This window comes from Apostichopus japonicus, chromosome 15 (assembly GCF_037975245.1).
Source record: "Apostichopus japonicus isolate 1M-3 chromosome 15, ASM3797524v1, whole genome shotgun sequence".
Taxonomy (NCBI): Eukaryota; Metazoa; Echinodermata; class Holothuroidea; order Aspidochirotida; family Stichopodidae; genus Apostichopus; species Apostichopus japonicus.
Window position 1 is genome coordinate 3,384,800 of NC_092575.1, and position 20,736 is coordinate 3,405,535.

A 20,736-nucleotide genomic window follows, 5' to 3' on the forward strand; every position below is an offset into this window, starting at 1 on the left:
TAAATTATGCTCTTTCACAGAAAAACAAAACGATACAATAATGTTAAGTGATAATATGCTAAAAATAAGCATTATACATTAGGTCATATTAGCTCTCTTGTTGAGACAATGCATGGTTGACCTTTTTCGAGCGGATGTACACTATTCTGATTGTGGTTTTGTATCTGAAAACTCATCCGCCGCTACTGTTAATACGGTCATTTTTAATTCACGTTCACACTTCTTCTTCTCCGATACAAAAACCAAAAGCCTGTATAGTATCAAACTGTACACTAAAAAGCTGATCGATTTATTTTGATCGAGTCAAGCATTCACTTCTATTTGCTACTACTGCGTGGATATTGTTTGCCCTGTTTGAAAAGTTAAACAATTCCCCCCTTTCTGCGGTGTCATTGTGCCTTTGATGTACCTTGTTGACTCTAACTGTTACTCTCTTAAGCGTCCACAGGAGTACCCGTTACCAAGAGAAACTTACTTCACAAGAGTTATAAACTGACTCTCAAAGTGGCTTCTCATATCGCGAACTTTTGTGTCGGACAACTTTCTACACAAGTACATCGTTCATCGTTACACCCGACCAACAATAAAAAAAGAAAAACAAAACCCTATCTTTTGTCGGAAAAGAGATGTGACAATTTTTATTTTCGGTTTTATGCATTCTTATGACAGACACGGTACGCTATTGGTCAGGGAGCTTATTAAGAAGACTCATCGGCCTATAGGCCTATACATGAAATAGCTTGATAACGGTCCCGTCATTGGCATATAGACTATAGTAACTATAAGATTCGACAATGGTCCGCAGTGTGCGGTTCTATTTGCGGTTCTATTGATTGCCTTTTCTGGTGTCTGCCTTGCATTATGTTAGCAATGGATTGTTTTGTCAGGTAACAGTTATTGCTATTTACCATGCTCAGTAGGTTGTTATGCTTGGATGGCCGGTTTCAAAGCATATAGTAGGCTGTATCTGTTTTGCAATTCGGAAATTGGTACATAAGTTCCTTAACGAGTGCACAATATTCTTGACAATACATATGTTATGATTAAACGTGTAATTTATATAAATAGATACACACTCATAATATATATATATATATATATATTTAAAATTCAAACGGACTGTGCAATGACGTGAGACTATACTATAACTTGTTGTGGAATTCATTTATTTTAAGTTCATGAAAATAGAGACAGACATTTGTGGTAATGGTCGTCGTCGTGAAACAACATCTAACGGAATCCATAATGCAAGAAGTAAGTTTGTTTTCTTCATACTTCCCTCAATCATTCCAATGGATACATATTATACTTTTAAAGTCTAGTTCCTTCTTCTAAATATGGTTCACTTAATCGGTATATATATAGGCCTATCTGCAAAAATTCATGGACAGAAGATATATATATATATATATATATATATATATATATATATATATATATATATATATATATCTATCTATATATATATATATATATATATTTTCCTCCGTTTAATTCATCGTTTATCATCAATGCGAACAGAAATTTGCTTTAGATTTGTAACACGACTTCTTCATTTTGTTGTTGTAAATATATATATTACATGGAACACCACTATTCGAGTACATGTGCAAGTATATAGCAAAATACTAGGGTAAAGGAAACGGAATCGATATGGCTTAATTGAATAAATCAGCACATAAGGAAAAGGCGTGCCATAACTCCACAAAAGTCACTTTATGTTTTCTAAAGCTGGAAGTTCTTAGATAGTTGAACCTTTCAATACTGATTATGAATTTGAATTTAAAGAAAACCTCATTGATTAATGCATTTCGTTCATTCCTTTTGCAATCATAAATATAGTATTTCATATGATGGACAGAAGATAAGTTTATATATTAATTATACTGATATTCAGAATTTGGGTTTGTTGAAAAATAAATAAATAAATAGATAAAATGCCAAAAGTTTGTCTAAGTACATTCCTGGGGAATTCGCTTTCAGACATTAATTTGAAAGCGTGTGTTATCTAATAAGATATCTAAATAAGAAGATGAAATTGCACCGAGGACTGTGGAAGTTAAATGCTAGGCGAAGGCTTATGTGTAATTGTTCTAGAAAAAACAAACAATATATATAAATATATATATATATATATATATATATATATATATATATATATATATATATATATATAAATATATATAAATATATATATATATATATAAATATATATATATATATATATATATATAAATATATATATATATATATATATATAGATATCTGAAAATTATATTATTGAATACATATATATATATATATATATATATAGATAACTGAAAATTATATTATTGAATATATATATATATATATACATACATATATGTATATGTATATAGGCTATATATATATATATATATATATTTATATATATATATATATATATATATATATATATATATATATATATATATATATATATATAGTATACTATAAATTCTATTTCCTTTTTCCTTCACAGGAATGATAGAACGGATCGGGTAACTGAGCGGTTTATGCATATACCCCTGCAGGCGGTCGTTATTTTTGTACTATTTCCACTGACGTTGCACACGGACTATTGTAATTAGGGTATTGTTAAAGAAAAAGGGGGGAAAGAGAACCCGCCATCCTCATCATTAATTACCGTGAAGTAACTCAGAGTTCATTACTCTTTTTCTAAGATAAACGGTTACAGTGAACAATATGATGAATTTCGAGCCTAATCAATAATCAAATAATAATAGTAATAGTTTTAGTGAGTAAACAAATAACCAAATTGATATTAGACATGATTATATTAAGGTAACACCAGAAATAGCACAGAATAAAAATCCAAAAACTTTAAGATGAGAGACAGAGAGAGTCTGTTGAGAGGAAAGATCGAAAACAAAACAAACAAACAAAAAAACGCCATATTAGAACAAAAAGAAAAAGAAAAACGTAAAAGGTGGGAAAATTGACGAAATGGACGAAAAGTTCACAGTCAAGGCATTTGTCTTAACGAACGGCATGACAGACGATGGTGATGTTGATGTCAGTCCATCTAAGGATGCCTCCTCGCTCCATCCAGCGAAACCGACATTGGACTCAAGAAGTTGTCCCGATTTGGCATACATACCAAAGACCGGAACGACTGGAGAACAAAATGGACGGACTGAACCTGAACTCGTTTCGGAAGATTTACAGAAGTCATCTCACGGGTCGACATTTTGGACCTCGATTCGAGCGGTCGTTAAATTACGATCGGCTGCTACGGCTAAAAGAAAAGGTAGAAAAACAACAAACAGGACGGATTCTTTCATCGAAAAGTTTACGACGACTCGGCAGTACGGGAATTGTGTCGTCGATGCCGACGCGGAGATGAACCAGGTCGACGGCGTTGAGAAGGGCAAAAGCTACGACAGTCCCGACGACGCCGAGAGAGATTTCGTCATTTCACCGGACGGGGATTTCCTATTTTATTGGTTATGCGTTATGCTAGTGGCTGTTCTCTATAATCTGTGGTTTTTGATAGCGAGAGAGGCCTGGTCCGAAATTCAACAGTCGCTGCCTGCACTTTGGTTCAGTTTGGACTATTTCTGTGATTTTCTCTTCGTTTTAGATATAATCGTACAACTTCGGACAGGTTATCTAGAACACGGCCTGTTGGTCAAGAACTCTTTACAGCTGGCTAAGAAGTATCTGTTATCACTTTACTTCGCTGCGGATATTTTGGCGCTTTTACCGACCGATTTTTTCTACTTTCTAACCGGTATCCACCCCCTTCTTCGATTCCCGAGGTTTCTGAAGATCTACCGGGCCAGAGAATTTTATTTCAAGGTGGAAACAACGACTCCTCATCCTAACAGTTTGCGAGTTTTGAACCTAGTCCATATTCTGCTTTTATTGACACATTGGTTTGCTGCTGTCTATTTCATATTCGGTGAACTGACTGACGCCCGGGATGGTATTTGGACCTACCAGAATATAGATGACGCCGAGGTTAACACGACGGCTCGAAAATATTTGGCGTCAGTGTATTGGTCCACTCTGACCTTGACTACGATTGGAGATATACCGACACCGACTTCTAATTGGGAGTAAGTATATTATGTATAGTGTACCATATATCTATCAGTGTCGGATGTATCAGGGGAGGGGAGGGGGAGGGGTGGGGTTGGCCCCGTGAAGAGGATCTGGGCGTCCTTCCCCAGTAAGCAAACACAGACGGGGAAGTGATGGTGCATTATGAGGTATAGTTAGGCTACAAAGTAGGTCTGCAACAAGGTCTACACGCAAGGTCGTGCTAATTGCCATTTATGAGGTTTTGATTGGGGTTGATAAAATAAGGAGGGGTGGGTGGTGGGGGGGGTGCACATCTCACACCCTAGATCCGCTCCTGTCTATCATCATATCAATGAGGAAAAAATACAACATATTAAGCAACGATTTTCATGTTTGGATAAATAGTTCTCGTTGCCATTGGATACTAAACCCGCATAACAATGTAAACTTAACGTGTCTACTTTCATATCCTATAATAATGACGTGGTCAATAAGAAATAGTGTAAATTTTTGGGTCACTTTGCGTTTTCTTCAAGTATTTAGCAGGGATATGGCAATCAGTTCTGGACACCAGAACCTGTCTTTGAGAATTGGATCAAATTCCTTAACTAATCGCCGGCTTATTATTAAACCTATACACTCTCGACGGTAAACAAAATACTGTACATCATGGAAGTATCTTAGATATTTTTTGATTAATGACAAAACTTATCATGACTAAAACTTGAGTGTGCCTAGTATTATATTAGCTATATACAACCGATGCCGTTTCCCTTCATTCTAACCCTTTGTCTGGAAAACCGATGACTATTGTTTTCATGTTCGATAACTGGTGTCAGGAATTTCTTTTGTCCCAAGTCACCAGCCGTGACCAGATTTGGTCTGGCTAGCATACTTAAAATTATAATTGAATGACTATCTTTCAGAGTATCTGGGTAAAATAATATAACAATAATATTTTGTTCCCCGTTCGCTTGGTAAGCTGTAGAAAGTTTACGCATTGTGCCCTTGTTTCCTGAAATCGCATATTCAGTCGATAGCTATTTAGCTCCCCTGTACCTCTCCCTTCGCCCTTCAAAAGAAGTCGTGCATGATATTTTGTAACAGAGCTTTAACTATATCAACAACGCACGGTCCTTTTGGAGGTAAAAAATGGGTGTTGTTTGGTCGGAACATGAACGTTGTCATGCATGGTGAATTTACCCCAACAGAAGTTTAGCTTGCGAACTTCGCCGACCAATTCTTGGAGTGTTGGTGGTAAACAATGCCCACCCATAAAAGCCCAAATCTTTACGAATTATTGGTTGTTTTTACGTGATTGGCAAACAGAAGATTACATTCCTGGACGACATAGACACGTTTCCACAAGAGTTAGGTAAAAAAGGGCACATATGCGCACATACTGTGAATGCAGATGAAAAACAAAAGGTGCCTTGGGATGTATTGTAAGAAAAAGAAAAACTAGTCGAAAAAACGTTTTTTTTTTCACTTCGAAAGACAGAAAACCATTCTATTGACCGATAGCACGAGATTACTTTTTGGTTGCCCTGACTTTTTGGGGTGGGGGTCGAAGAAGGAGAAGTGCGGTGGGCAGTGATTCTGTGTATAACATGGGCCAACACTTGTTGACTATTGCAGTTATTTTGGGTAGAAAAGTTAATGGAAAACGCATCCACAATGGACTTATAGGAGGACAGACATAGACGAGGGTCACGTCTAGGAGGGAAGGGGGGGGGGGGGAGGTGCACACTGAACTGCAGTGTAGCATGGGTGTTTTGTCCTTTCTCTCCCTGTTGGTAGCCCTAGGACTGGGCCCCAGTGGACTAATCTATAGCTTATATGCACTGCGATTAGTCAGTGTTCAGTTACTCCTTCAATATCTTTACCAATGAAGAAAAAATCTTCAATAGGAAACTTATTAAGACGATTGACAAACTGGTTGCTCATGGCTCGACCAAGATGTTCGATTTTGCTTTTACCTCTTACCCTTTTTCACATGATTGAATCTTGTTGGGGTAACCATTCTTGACAAGTGAAATGCCACTGTAAAAAGAGAAAAAAGAAATCAATCGATTTCATTAGTCAATAACGATTGGTATTGTTGGTATGGGTTAAGCTGGGGTGAGGTGGGTTGGATGGGGGAAGAGTAACCTGTTAGACGATTCAATAGTTTGTGATAACTCTGGACTGAATCGCTATTCTCTGAAAATATCGATTCTATTCAAACAGAAGAAATAAATAGTTATAGCTTGTTAGGAATCTTTCCTTGGTTCGGTATGCCCGGTCATATTTTTGACAGTGGCGTAACTATGCCCGCGAGACCCGGTGCGAACACCCATGAACAGAACCCCCAGGGTCCCGGGGTCTAAACAATAACCGATTGGGTCTGGGATAAATGCATCTCTTCTGTAAATTTGTGTTTGTCAAAAGTTAGTACTCAGCTGCAAAAAAATAGGTCAGAGGTTAATAGGTTTCACATGTTTTGTACTGTATATACATCCAGTCAAACTAGGCCGTCTTCCATGTGCCAAAAAAGTGCTTAGTTTTTGGATTTTGCTCAATTTTTTAGGGAATACTTGATTTGAGTGAAAATGAGTACAATTTGATATAAGGTTTGGTTTTCTGTTTGTTGGCAGCCACCAAATGTGCACACGGCTGTGCCAAGAACCAAAATGGCGGCTAGCTGCCCATATATGGCTATGATGAATTTGGAAGTTTTTTTAATAGCCAGGGTGGAAGAGTAGAGTAATATAAAACAATCTCTATGAAGGGTCTTCTGGAGAACAAAAAGCCCACCAAATTTGAAATTTGTCCGATACTGACTGGGGGAACTATTAACAGAAAACCAAATAGAGGGCGCCCTTTACTCGTTGATTAGACTTTGTAAGAAAATCTACCGACCTGTTTAAGAAACAATGCAGAGGTTGTATGTAATAATTTATGACTGAAAGTTACATACACATGTGAAATCTTGTATCATAGAATATTCAATGCTATTATGATGACTTCAGAAAGTATTGCTGTTGCCAAGGTTACCAAACATTTTGTCGTTTTTTAGGATTGACCAGAAGGAACTTTAGCTGTGATATCTCTATATCTACTTGAGCTTTAACCTCGAATCTTGATAGGAATGTATTATTCTTGATTGAGACCAGTTTCATAACAACTTTTCTTTGGTTTCTGTGGTATAAATAGATTTCTGGTGGTCAGAAATTCATGATACACTTGCTTCAGCTTTCTGTATAAAATATAGGGCATATTGTAACGTTAACTCACTCTAAGATTCGGGGTATTTGGGGGGGGGGTGGGGTTGGAGCCTGAATATTCCCTACTGAGGACTGGTGGTGGTATGGAAACAAATGTGGCTTCGATGGCAGTGTGTTAATAAGGACGAGTCTTGAACCTCGCTATTGCATGCAAAGAATATAACACATAGATTAAAGAGTAAAGAAGGAGCGCTGAGATTTTGCAATCTATTACTATAATCAGCCACGGTACAAACAATACATCGGGACGAAGCCTCAATAATAGGTAGAAAACATGCACTTAAACAAAAATGGTCACAAACGAGGTCTCAATACGGAAGTAGTGTCCTATAACTATACATACAATAGTGTATAAAAGACGAATACAAAACAGATACAAGTACGACCACAATGATCGGAGCCAGGGCTACTACCGGACCAAACGATTCAGAACGGGAGGGAAGACTGATTCACAAGTGTCACAATCTGATCCAGCTGAGTGGATGAACAAACGTCACATGACCTGTAATACTTATGTCACTGTTTGCATCGAATGCACATGTGGCTGAAAACAGTAACATGTAGTCTAGATAAATAGAGGGCGACAGACTTTAGGTCAAACGAAGTGGGAAGTTGGTTTTTTATTAGAATTAATATTTTTCATCAATGTGCATTTCTGTATGTACACCAATGTATATCCCCACTAATTTTTCACACTTGTTTCACTTATGTAGTTATATTTCACATTTGAAAGCAACAAAAACATAGGGTACTTGCAAATAGATGATACTTTTTTAAGCAATTTGATGATGACTCTGGAAATAAATTATAATTGCTAGTTAGTTAGATTTGCTAAAGGCCTTCCTTCATATTATAGATTATACACTCCTCTGATAGCACATTCTGTGACCTTGATGAGGAAGAAGCCAACTTTGATGATAGGAGTTGTTTTTCCAGAGGTTCATCAGTTTCTGTTTGTTGATCTTCTTCCATAGAGGTATCTAGATCTGAAATCAAATTAAGAAAATGTAAAGCAATTAAAATCCCTCAGGATACCTCCTATATCTGAAAGTGACTTACAGTTGCTTTGTTGGGTTGATATGTTTTTTGTGTATGACATTCCTATGTTGAGTTGGAACAATTCCTTTTCAGAGATGTCTGTGAGTGACAGCTTTTCTCACATTTTATGTGGGCCCAACAGACACTGACTATTCGTTGCACAGAAAATTATTTTTGTCTTAGAAATGGCAGCATGACACATAGCACAGTGAAGCCTCACTCAATTTAGAAAACATACAACTGATCTTTATCAATTTCAAATTATTCCTTTCTGCTAACAGTTTAAAGCTAAAATGATGATTGAACATCCTTTTTTGTTGATAGTCATAACAAACTAGCCTCATTTTAAAATTCATAAATGATAACAAGATGTCTAATGGTCTTATCTTCCTTCATTTCACCTATTGTTTTCAAAATTCATATTGCACTGCAGGTTTTCTAACAATTCTTCAATTCCCAATTTCATGTGTAATCAGATAAACTCATTTAACAAAATCATGCCTTAGAGGCAACTACCTTCAAGACAGGATATCTAAATACCAGGATCAGGCATAAAAAGAACATTTGGGAATAAAACAATAAAAGGCCCTTTTTGCTCACATTAAATCTTCTAGAAATCTGCAGTACTTATTGACCACATATTCACATACCAATGTAAATTCAAGCAGTTCAATTACATTGTATGCAAGGGAAATGAGCTTTTAAAGTTCCAACAAGTGAATTGATCCAAGAAGTGTTACATCACATCATTAAATCAATTTGTTTGTGTTCATTGACATGTTTCTGTATTTCATTACTGTTTAAAGGTAGTCTGTATTAGCCCCAAATTATAGCATGCTATAATTTAGAACAACAAGTTTTCAAAAAATCATTCCCTGTGGGTCTTTACTTCCCAATTTGTTCTTAGACATACTACATGAGCATACAAGATGACTGAATGTCCTGGTGAGGTAAATTCCTCCAGGGTGGTAATAAAAAAGTTAAAGAATTTTGACCAAAAGTTACCATATTTGAAAATGAGGCATATTTGGGATCAATACAGCATACCTTTAACTCATAACAAAATGCATTTTGACAAACTTCTTACCTTCAACTGCTTTATGTTGAGGTTATTTCATCTGTCATTTCTTGGCTCTGATAATATCTGTTTTGTTGGTAAAAGCCGCATAGCAATCACGATGTTAGAAGATGTCCTCAAAGCTGTCAGGCTGTTCTTTGCAGGTGGATAGAACTTTGTGAGCAACATCACACTGTGGGTCAGATAATTTGCACCATTCCTCAGCACTGGCAATAACTTTAGACCAACTGATTGGGGTGAACCTCATTAATGGCCCAATCTTCCCAGCACAATGGAATGCACATTTGTGAGAAGTCATCATCGAACTGTTAGAGAAAATAGCAAAATAAAACAAAAAGCTGGAACATTACTAGTTCAAGCATTCATAACCATAGCTAGTCGATGTGGAGTGTGAGGCACAGTGGCTGCTTTCCTGGTCCATGGGATAGAGGGTAGGCCAAGTGCAATCCACTTGAACAGATCCTACTGTTATGGTACTTTGCAAAGCCTTGGTTGTTTTATCAAAACTTCTTTGTCTCTTATTGACTTGTGCAGCGCCTAGCCCTATTGCATCTAATGTACAGTTACAGTAATTACAATTATAAATCAAGCAAATTTGGCAAAAGGATAAGTCTAGCATCTATGCCAGTAGGCTAATCATTAGGGTTAGTCTGAGCAAGTATACCATCTACGATCTAACGTCACCATCAGTTAAGTAGGCCCATGCCAAGGATGGTTCTGATTATTTTTTATGCTAAAACTTAATAGGAGCAACAACTAACATTAGGCGTAGGCCTACGCCAATACAAATTGATACGAAAGTCAACCCTGTTCACTGCAGCAATTCCTCGATTAGAAATCTAGGAATAAACAACATTGGATGTACCAACGTTCAATCGTCCGTACTATAAGGACATCATAAACTAGGCCAAGCATATGCATAGCCTATATTGTTTGCTAAGTCTAACGTCAACGAAGACTTTGGTCAGGCAGATATATAATGTAGGCTAATGCAATATCGCAATCCCAACCGGCGTTATGCGTTACAACTTTGCAGCGTCGGCCTACGTACTTAATCAACAGAAATTTCGACCTCATTTGCCTACAATATCATACAAGTGTACACATATATTTTACGATTTTTTTTGGCGTCTACAGTTATTCTATTCTTACCTTTGTCAAAACGTTTTCTGATCATTTGGACTGCCATCTCCGATAGATTGGAGCAATGGATGGGCTACAGGCTCTATATGCAGACAGTGCGTGATTTAGTCTCGCCACAGTAGATGTAAACAAAATAAGTTCGGGCCGGGTCAAAAGGTCACGAGAAGCAGCCCTATGATTGGTCAGTTGCCTAAAATCAGGCATGTCCCATAATCAATTAAAATACTACAGTTTTACTGCATTTTTAGAGTAATGTGCAACAATCCTGTTGTTGGCATAGCAAATTATGAATCTCGTGATTATTCTCCGCATTTTAAGCTACAGTAACACCATTCCCCTAAAAAGTTGAGCAAAGGAAGCGAAAAGCAAGCCATGGAAGACGGCCTAAACTTGTTAGACTACAAATGATAAACAGTGACCCTGTTAATTTAGAACAACTTTCTTGCCAACTGCCAAGCATCATATAACTCTACATATATATATATATATATATATATATATATATATATATATATATATATATATATATATATATATATATATATATATATATATATATATATATAGGCATATATATAGGCAGATATATAGGCATATATATGCATATATAGGCATAAATAGGCATATATATGTAGGCATATATATGTAGGCATATATATGTAGGCATATATATGTAGGCATATATATGTAGGCATATATATGTAGGCATATATATATATATATATATATATATATATATATATATATATATATATATATATATATGTAGGCATATATATATATATATATATATATATATATATATATATATATATATATGCCTACATATATATGCCTACAAATATATATATATGTATATATATATATATATATATATACGGGAGGCCCGTGGTTCGAATCCCGGTGGAGGCTGAAAGTTTTTTCATATATATATATATATATATATATATATATATATATATATATATATATATATATATATATATATATATATATATATATATATCTATATATATATATATATATATATATATATATATATATATATATATATATATATATATATATATATATATAGGTTGAAACTAGTTGAGACTAGTTAAACACTAGTAGTTGTTACTCAGCGATCATCAGACAACTCTGAAGAATTTAGAAAGTTTCTGTGTGAATTGACTTTGGTTCTTTAACGAGACTATTGATACATCAATATCGTTAAATTGAGTCATACGTATAAGATTGATGACTACATGATCACTATTATTGAGGAACGCCAATGGCTATGCATACACGGCGACAATGAAGTTATTTGTATATTCATAGACAATAGACCATGGTCTCCATTATATTGAAGATGACACACACAGTGCACGTGAACTTAACATCGTACATAGCAACACTAGCCTTTGTTTTGGACTATGTAACCTTTGCACGTTTTTTCGGTTAACCAAACATGGTGAACAATAAACTAGGCCCCGTTCGTCCGCCCGTACGTCCGTTTAAACTATCGCTGCATTTCTAGTCCTCTGCAAAACGACGAAAACTTGCTAATGCACTTGAACTATACAGTATCATGTGCATCATACAGGAGAATCATGAATACATCGAGTGTGACACGTATTTGTCATTGGATTGGTAAAATAAAAAAAATAATTATTATGAAATAATTATTAGGGATATGTCGGTCAGAGGTTGGGGGATGGGGATGGGGTTGGGGGATAGTGTTGGGGTGGAGTGAAACTGATTGAAGTTTGAAGCGTTTGCGTCGGGTTTATGTGTGGGGGCCGGTGAGGGTTTTAGTCAAACCTCTCACAAAAAAACTAAAGTTTATTAATTTCACGCTTCATTTAGTAGCAAGTGAATTTGAGAGGAACTTTACTAAAAGCTCCTCCTTCCCGATGCGGAATTTTTTAACCCTTTTTTGGTATTGGTAATTTCGTTGCGTATATCATACGGTATGTGAATTACATATATAGTACCGTGCAATGTGGAACGCCGTTCCACCAAATAACACCGTTTGTACTTTGTGCACAATATGCGCGTTTTTGTATGCATAGTTTGCGCATATAATGTACGCGTTTGCGTATACCTAGTCTGCATTAGTCTACATTTTATATATGTACACAAACAAAACGGAAGTTTTATTGGTGGAACGGCGTTCCATAGTACAAGATTACTACATACACGTGATTACTACATACACCTGTGCACAGCGTTGGTTAATGATATAGAGAGTCATATACATGTTTGGTATATAAGATGATCTTTTTTTTTTGTATCTTCAGATTCATTATACAAATCATTGGATATATGATGGGGGTATTCATCTTTGCTAGCATAGTAGGTATGTATCATAAATATATGTATTCTGCCATACTAACCAGATCAGTGGCGTCCACAGTATTCACTGCACCGGATAGAACAAACTTACAGCAAAGCAACACGATATTTGTATGTCTATATAGCAATACGAGCCCCCTCGAAGACCTCTCCCCACCCAGAAAAAGATTAAAATGAAAAATAACCAACAAATTTCCACGTAGATTTATATGTCACCAAAACAAAACTAGCATTGGTTGAGACAGGTGGCAAACGCCTACGGTGGAATTACGACCTTCCTCGCAGGTTATGGATTTCCCATCTCTCGTTATATATATATATATATATATATATATATATATATATATATATATATATATATATATATATATATATATATATATATATATATATATATATATATATATATATATATATATATATATATAGTTGGTTGGTTGGCGTCTATCTTGGCGCAGAGTGCTCTATGTCCAGTGGACAGAGCGGAATATATGTTGATACTAGTTGAGACTAGTGGAACACTAGTAGTTGTAACTCGGAGTTTCACGCGTTTTAGCGATCATCAGCGATCATCATCATCAGATCATTGTCTGATGATCGCTAAAACGCGTGAAACTCCGAGTTACAACTACTAGTGTTCCACTAGTCTCAACTAGTATCAATATATATATATATATATATATATATATATATATATATATATATATATATATATATATATATATATATATATATATATATATATATATATATATATTTATATTTGCGATATCGCTTCTTGTTGTCATTTTTACAGGTCAGGTTGGTACAGTGATCGAAAACAGGAATGCAGTTCGATTGGAGTTTGAACGTCACGTGGTAAGAATATATGCAAATTCTTCGGAAAAAAAAAACAGAAAGCAAAAGCGGTCTTCACATTGCTTGCAAGAGGTCACGAGGTCATTATAATGTAACAGATGTTGTTATTCTTTTTGAAAGTTAAGAATGTCTTTTCTGTAACCTTATTGGAAATTAGATTTCCTTCTGGAGAAATTTCATATGAGAGAGCGGTAATCACCTAGGTTACGTCACTGATTTACAAAAAAAATAAATGCGACCATTCATCCTGCATGGTTATATGGCTGGAAATTCATATGTGTATATATTGCATTTGATATTTGCCTGCCTTATACTATATAACGCTAAATAATGTTAATCTTTCTTCCCAAGGACCACGCTAAGAAGTATATGCGAGAACACAAAGTACCAAAAGATATACAACAAACGATTATTCGCTGGTATGACCACACCTGGTCGAGGTAAGTATAGATGACTGTAGTAAGGTAATACACGTTATAAAGACTATTACAGTAAGAAAATCTGCTAGATATGCTAAAATGGCCACAAACAATCAAAACTATCACATGAAAAAAAAATCATTTTTTCCATTTGTATTTTTGTTGAGGGAGATGTAATACTTATTATGTTTGTGCGTCAAAATAATGAGTTTAGGATAAACATGTGAGTTCAAGAGTGTTTTATAGTGTCATGGGATGTTAAAAAAAGTAGAATAAATGAAAATAATGAACAGTACTACAAAACCCTTCATGTGGTCAAAGGTCATAAATCTAAAAATCTAGTTCGTTTTGGCTATCCTTTCATTTGCCAAATGACAGATATGATTAAAACTATCACTCGCTGAAAGAAAACTAAATATCGAAGTGCTTTTTATGTTATACGGTAATTATTTTACCAAAAAAAGAGAAGAAAAAATAACAATAAAACGCAACAAAAGTCTATACGGATGCCGATTACTTCCATCGATGTTGTCACACTGACTATTTTGGTTGGTGCTATCTTGAACACAGAGGTAACCAAAGAGAGACACGTGATCCGTACATTTCATAATGGGATGAATTAGTCAAGTTTCCATTCGAGTGATATGTTGATTGCTACCGCAATCAGCAGCTAAAACATTTAGTTACTGATAATTTATAATTTTTCGTTTGTTTTTTAAATTTGTTTATTGCTCTTTTTGTAAATAATTTTTCTATTTCATTGTAATATTTTCTTTTTGCTTTACAGTGGTCACATGAAAGGCAGAGGGGACGTTAATACACTTGGTCTGTTACCGGCAAAACTACGCACGGAACTCGCCTTACATGTCAACTTGGATACCCTTAAAAGGGTATACGATGAAGCTTATACTATCTATGTGATATATGTCTCAGCCAGTTGGGACAATTTCGTAATGTTTATACCTCACTAAACTGTACTCCAAATATCATGCTCTCAAAGCACCGGTATTGACAGTACAAACAGTTCCTAACCTTGATATGATAGAAACATGATATTCATACTGCTCGTACTGACAGTACGAGTGCTCTGAAGCGGGACATGACACTACAGTATAGATAAAAAAAAAATGACAAAATTGTCCCAACTCCCAACTGGGTGTGTATCTGGCCAGGACCTGATTGGCTGGACGGTCTGTGTGCTAGGCTTATTTCCCAGTCACTTTTACCAATAGACTTGACTGTGCTCACTTGTAGCATGTTACTATTTGACAAATAAACTTAATTATAGGAAAGTTGAATTCAGTTCAACATAATTTTTTTTTTAGGAACAGGATCTCGCTAAACAAACACTATACTTATTTCGGAGGTGGGGTTGTTGGGGTGGTGAGGTGCGGAGAAGGAGGAATGGGTCGGGTGGAAGGGGGTGGGGTAGTGGTGGGGGGGGGGGGTTGGCGGCACGAACTTATATAGAGAAATGGGAAGTGTGACCTAGATTTCAACAACAATGAAAATTAACTACTGGGTTCTGTCACACCGGATTTTTTTATTTTTTATGTTTTAGGTGACCTTTTTCCAAGAATGTCCTCCGGAATTCCTTCATGAATTGGTCCTCAAGATGCGTTTCATTATCATCACACCTGGTGACTTGGTCATTCGGAAAGGTCAAATAGCCAGAGAGATGTTTATCATATCTGATGGCCTACTGGAGGTTACAGGGTAAGAGAGAAGAGGGGGAAATCATATTTTACCCTCTGGTATACAATCTTAAGAAGATTGGCTTTCTTCAACGGAGCGGTTATACGCCCCTATAAGCCAGCCATATTGCAACTAAACAAGTGTATTATTAATACCTTGGCATGTACCCACTTGGGAAAATTTCAGGATCGGTTTTATCCGGGATCCCCCTCCCCTCCCTCCCCGTCCGCATAAAAAAAGTCGATTTCATCCTATCACAACAATCATAATGTATAAATTGATACCAAGTAACTTGATTCTGTACAATGAACGAAGAATCTATGCGTGCGTGAAGCTGCGCGCCTGGGCCTTGACCTGGATCTGTGTATGTAAATATTTTCCTTTGAATTTATTACAGATAGGAATAACACGCGTGTCCTGTACCTTGCGGGGGGGGGGGGTGGGAGTTTAGTATGTACGGAAGGGTGTACGGGCCCCCAGTGAATTGGTCTGGTTATACGGGAATGAATACAACATCCATCTCAGTATACCACAAACTGAGGTTAGGTATACATAGTAGGCGAATTTCGTCGTCTTTTTTTTCTGAGTACGAGCATAATATTACAAACTTAGGGCATACGAGCACAGAAAATGTACTCGAGTACAATTTAACAACTCGAGTACCAGTCGTTCTAGTACCATCAGCTGTTTCAAATGACATTTTTGACTGACTTGAGTTTTTTTTTTTTTGGTGTTCTTTTTTATAGAGTTAACGGAGATGTGCTAGCTACACTGGAGACTGGCGACTTCTTTGGGGAGATAGGTATACTGAACCTGAGCGGAACATCAAATAAGTAAGCAAAATTGAAAAAAAATAAATAAAGAAAAATCAGAAGAATGTTATATGTTGACGATTGATGTGAAATATATAATGTTCGTCATTTATGAATTTGAGTTTGGGACATCACCAAACAAAGAAACCTTAGTCCTAGCTTTTAACTACTAAAGTTAACTACATAATTACAAAGAAATCCTAAGAAATTTCAAGGCGGCATCCCAATGTATATGTACGCTACTAAATATCATAATTTCATTTGGAAATACAAAAAATGTTCAATAATATTTATGTATTTATGGATTTTATTAAGGCGAACCGCTGACGTTCGCTCCGTTGGTTACTCGGAGTTATTTACGTTGACCAAAGAGGATATTCTTGGCTTACTCATCGACTATCCACAGGCTGAGGTGAGCTTTTACTTTGAATTTCTTTAATAAAGAAAAAAGAAGAGAAAATATGAAAGAAGAAACGACAAACTAACAAACAAACTTACAAAATTACAATAAAAAAAAATAATAAAAAAAACAAGGCAACAAATTTATAATCAGTTCACGTTCTTATTAAATGGGACTTCTTGAAGTGAGGACTTTTGAGATTAAATGTCATATCTGTTAAACAACACGAACATTTAGTTTAATCATAGAAAGCAGAATACGGGTGGGTAAAGTGAGTGGGGGAGAGGTGTAGGAGGGCAGGGGGCAATGGGTTGGGTAGGCTATACAGATCTTCATTCAAACCGATAAATACACCGGATAATAATCAGTTATTTGGGCGTTGGTACATAAGATTTCGAAGAACAGTTGTGCTACAGAATTTACACCCTGCATATTGAAAACTTACATAAAAAATAGAGCAAAAAAAAAAAAAAAAATTATAACAGAGGAAAATCAAATTTCCTCTACGGTCACTGTACCCCTTCCTTATCCCAATTCGCCTACTCACCGCCCAATTTGTTTCCCTCACAAAATCAGTCATGATGCACCTTTATGTTTCACACTTATAACCAAAGATTTAAAAACTTGATAAACATGATTTTCGTCCAACACACTTCAAGTATAGCCATACACATAACATCATCCCACTGACGTCATCAGCTGACCCCCCCCCCCACCCTGTGTACGTCACACCTTCATCTCTGTTACGATTTCTTCTCCTGCATCTATTGACATGACTTCTGTAATTACCTCCTACACCTTCTAGAAAGTTCTGCATGACGAAGGCAAGAAGAGGTTGGATCGGATGAAGAACAACCAACAACACCTGCAGGCGAGCGAACTAACCTCCGGCGCGGCGTCCGGTAGTAACAACATCAAAAGATCTTCGCGAAAGGCTCGACTATTAAAGGGGTTTGTAATTATCCACCACAAACAAACTAAACAAGGCCTTTTTAAGCAACCAAGTACGCTTAAAGAGAGAGAACCCCCTCTATATATATCAGGTATTTGTTTTTAATTTGGCACTGTCTAGCGAAAGAAGCAACTCCTGTGAAGATTTACTTTTCCATTTTGACATATATTAAATATGAACAAACTACGCAACACACCGCCTCAAACTCACATTAAATATTGTTTCATCTGATTGTCTTCTTTCTTCTCTCCCCCCCCCTCCCCTTTGTAGACTATCATCATCATCTTCATCATCATCTAGACCTCATTCTCCAACGAACCATCTTACTGATGTGGTCCAAATGGCTGTCCAATCTGCCGAGTCGACCAAGTCCGCTTTGAGGTCCAATAAAGTAGTACCATTGCCGACCATTGAAGTTCAAGAAAGTAGGGTAAACGACGAGACTTTATCCAATGTTGACCATCGCAATGTTATTGCACGTGACGTCATGGAATCGATCGAGGACATAGTAGTTGAGAAGTTGGTATGTCATATTAATATTAATATTGATATACATTTCTTTCCGTATATCTGTTCCTCTTATTCACTTTATCCCTTATTCCAGTGTAAATTCAATAAAGTTGATATATAGAATTAATTATATGTACACACAAGACAAAATGTAATACAAGATCAAACTGAAGCAAAATTATCCCCCACCCACCGAAATTATCCCCCCACCCACCTGTTTTTTGTTTATCCTCATCAGGAAGAAGTCGGTAAAATCAACAGGCAACTACAGATGATTAATGAACATCTGGAGGCACAGATAAGATCACTTCAGGAATCGAACGAGAGGAAGACAGACGAAGTAATGAAACTAAGGAAGATTGTAAAAGATCTTAAGGTAAGAGGAGATTCAATTTCTTCAAAAGTGAACTTTTTAGTTAGCTGTGGTGGAGCTTATAGGTTGGCGAGATATGGGTTTGGTTGGGTTTGGGGGTAGGGCATGGTCTGCTGGGGGTGGGGGGGGGGGTGGAAGGAATGGTTCTACTTGACCTTGAGGATTAGAAAAAAGGTCATGTCAGGAAAAACCAATAGGATCATGTACATGTATATGCTACACTACAATGCAAGTGGGCTGCCCATGTCGGGATGGGTGGGGTGGGAGTGGGTTAGTGGGTCCAAGTTGGGTAACGAGGTAGCGGGTATACAACTCAATATAGGCATGTTAAGAAAATGTAATGAGAAAGAAAAAAAAGCATTTTGACATTGAAAGATCGATGACCGAGCGACAGACAACCACACACAGACAGAAACACGGACGGATATATCGTTTGGACGGAAGGGTATAGTACATATAGGCGGCGATTATTATATTAATGAAACAGTAAGATGTTATTTATGATGAATTACAAATATGAGGCTGAAATCAGTTCCCTGTATGAAGGACACAAACCAACATACACATTAGCGGCATTCATACGAAAAATGCCTAAATTGTAACCAAGTTGATGTCTTTATAACGAAAAACTAAACTACAGATCTATAATTCAGACATGTTTTTTTCTTTTGTTCTAATGCAAATTAACAGGTCATTTATCAACCAACAGAGGAGTCTAACCTCTAAGGAGTAAGGAAAAACCAAACTTTAACTTTGAGGTGGAATAAGAATAAGAAGAAGAAAAAAGAAAAGAGAAATTGAAATGAACTTTGCGATGTCACAGCTTTGAAGATCATCAGTAGTGTCCGAAGATATGCTAGAAAGTAATAAAATGGTCACTCATTTTCAAACTTCAACCAGCATTTTACTGGATTCTATAAAGGCGTTGCTTTGAAAACTTCAAATGTTACACAACTAAAAGTCTGGGAATAACTGGATGGACAGGACCTCCAGGGAAACAAAAAATTGGTTGTTGTTGTCAATTTCCAACCATAACATTTTGTTTTGAGGTCAATAATTGGGACCGTTTAAAAGAAGTTGTAAGATTTGAAACACGACACCTCAAAAAGATTTGGTCACATGCACCTGGAGTATAAAGGCCTGTTTGTCACATATGTAGAAATTAACATTTCTTTATTAAATAGTCTAAGACGGATTCTCAAGAGGAAAATATACATTTGAGAAGATGAAAGAAAATTATATTCTAAGCATTCTGATGAATATGCATTGAATTCCTGTTTGACCGTTTCCGGGGTAACGATTCATTTGACGTTGCTAGCGTTTTTGGAGCATACGTGAACTTGAAGCAAACAGATATGATGTCATAGTCGCACATTGGCAGAAAAATGTTTTGTTTTTTTCTTTCTTTGTTTTCACTTTTATTGTTTTAACTCTGAATTATAGATATGGGTTCCAAGTTATCGTTTAGCGGATGTAAAAGTTATCAATGGCCCAAAGATTTTAGTATACAAAATATATCCCAATTTTGAGAAAGCAAATTAGACTGTACTGTTAAAACTTTAAAAGTAAACACAACTTTTTTTTTTTGGGGGGGGGGGGGGGGGTCAGGCTGCATCTATGACGTCACATCTGTTTGCTTCAAGTTCACTTTTGGTACAGAACATATAAAACTTCATAAGTTGTTATTTCGAAAACGATACACAAGAATTGCATGCAAATTTCACCATGCATGCAAGAGGCTAACAAAGTGTTATTATTTCATTCCTTAATGATTTTTTTTTTCATTT

The 20,736-nt window shown here is 36.1% G+C and overlaps 1 protein-coding gene and 1 long non-coding RNA gene across 2 annotated transcripts; one reads left to right on the plus strand and one right to left on the minus strand.

Annotated features, from left to right (window-relative positions):
- The first annotated feature begins 224 nt into the window (after positions 1-224).
- Positions 225-20,554, plus strand: LOC139980971 (cyclic nucleotide-gated channel alpha-3-like). Its single transcript, XM_071993052.1, has 13 exons — positions 225-1,254; positions 2,504-4,103; positions 12,876-12,934; positions 13,727-13,788; positions 14,140-14,228; positions 14,995-15,097; positions 15,769-15,923; positions 16,649-16,735; positions 17,030-17,126; positions 17,920-18,065; positions 18,337-18,589; positions 18,815-18,952; positions 19,640-20,554. The coding sequence occupies exons 2-13, from the start codon at positions 2,989-2,991 to the stop codon at positions 19,673-19,675; spliced, it is 2,340 nt and encodes a 779-aa protein (XP_071849153.1). The 5' UTR covers positions 225-1,254; positions 2,504-2,988; the 3' UTR covers positions 19,676-20,554.
- LOC139980972 (uncharacterized) lies at positions 7,528-10,975 on the minus strand. Its single transcript, XR_011797752.1, has 3 exons — positions 10,603-10,975; positions 9,460-9,755; positions 7,528-8,320 (listed from the first exon to the last, which is right to left on the minus strand). It is a non-coding gene; the product is annotated as an uncharacterized lncRNA (long non-coding RNA).
- Positions 20,555-20,736: the final 182 nt, after the last annotated feature.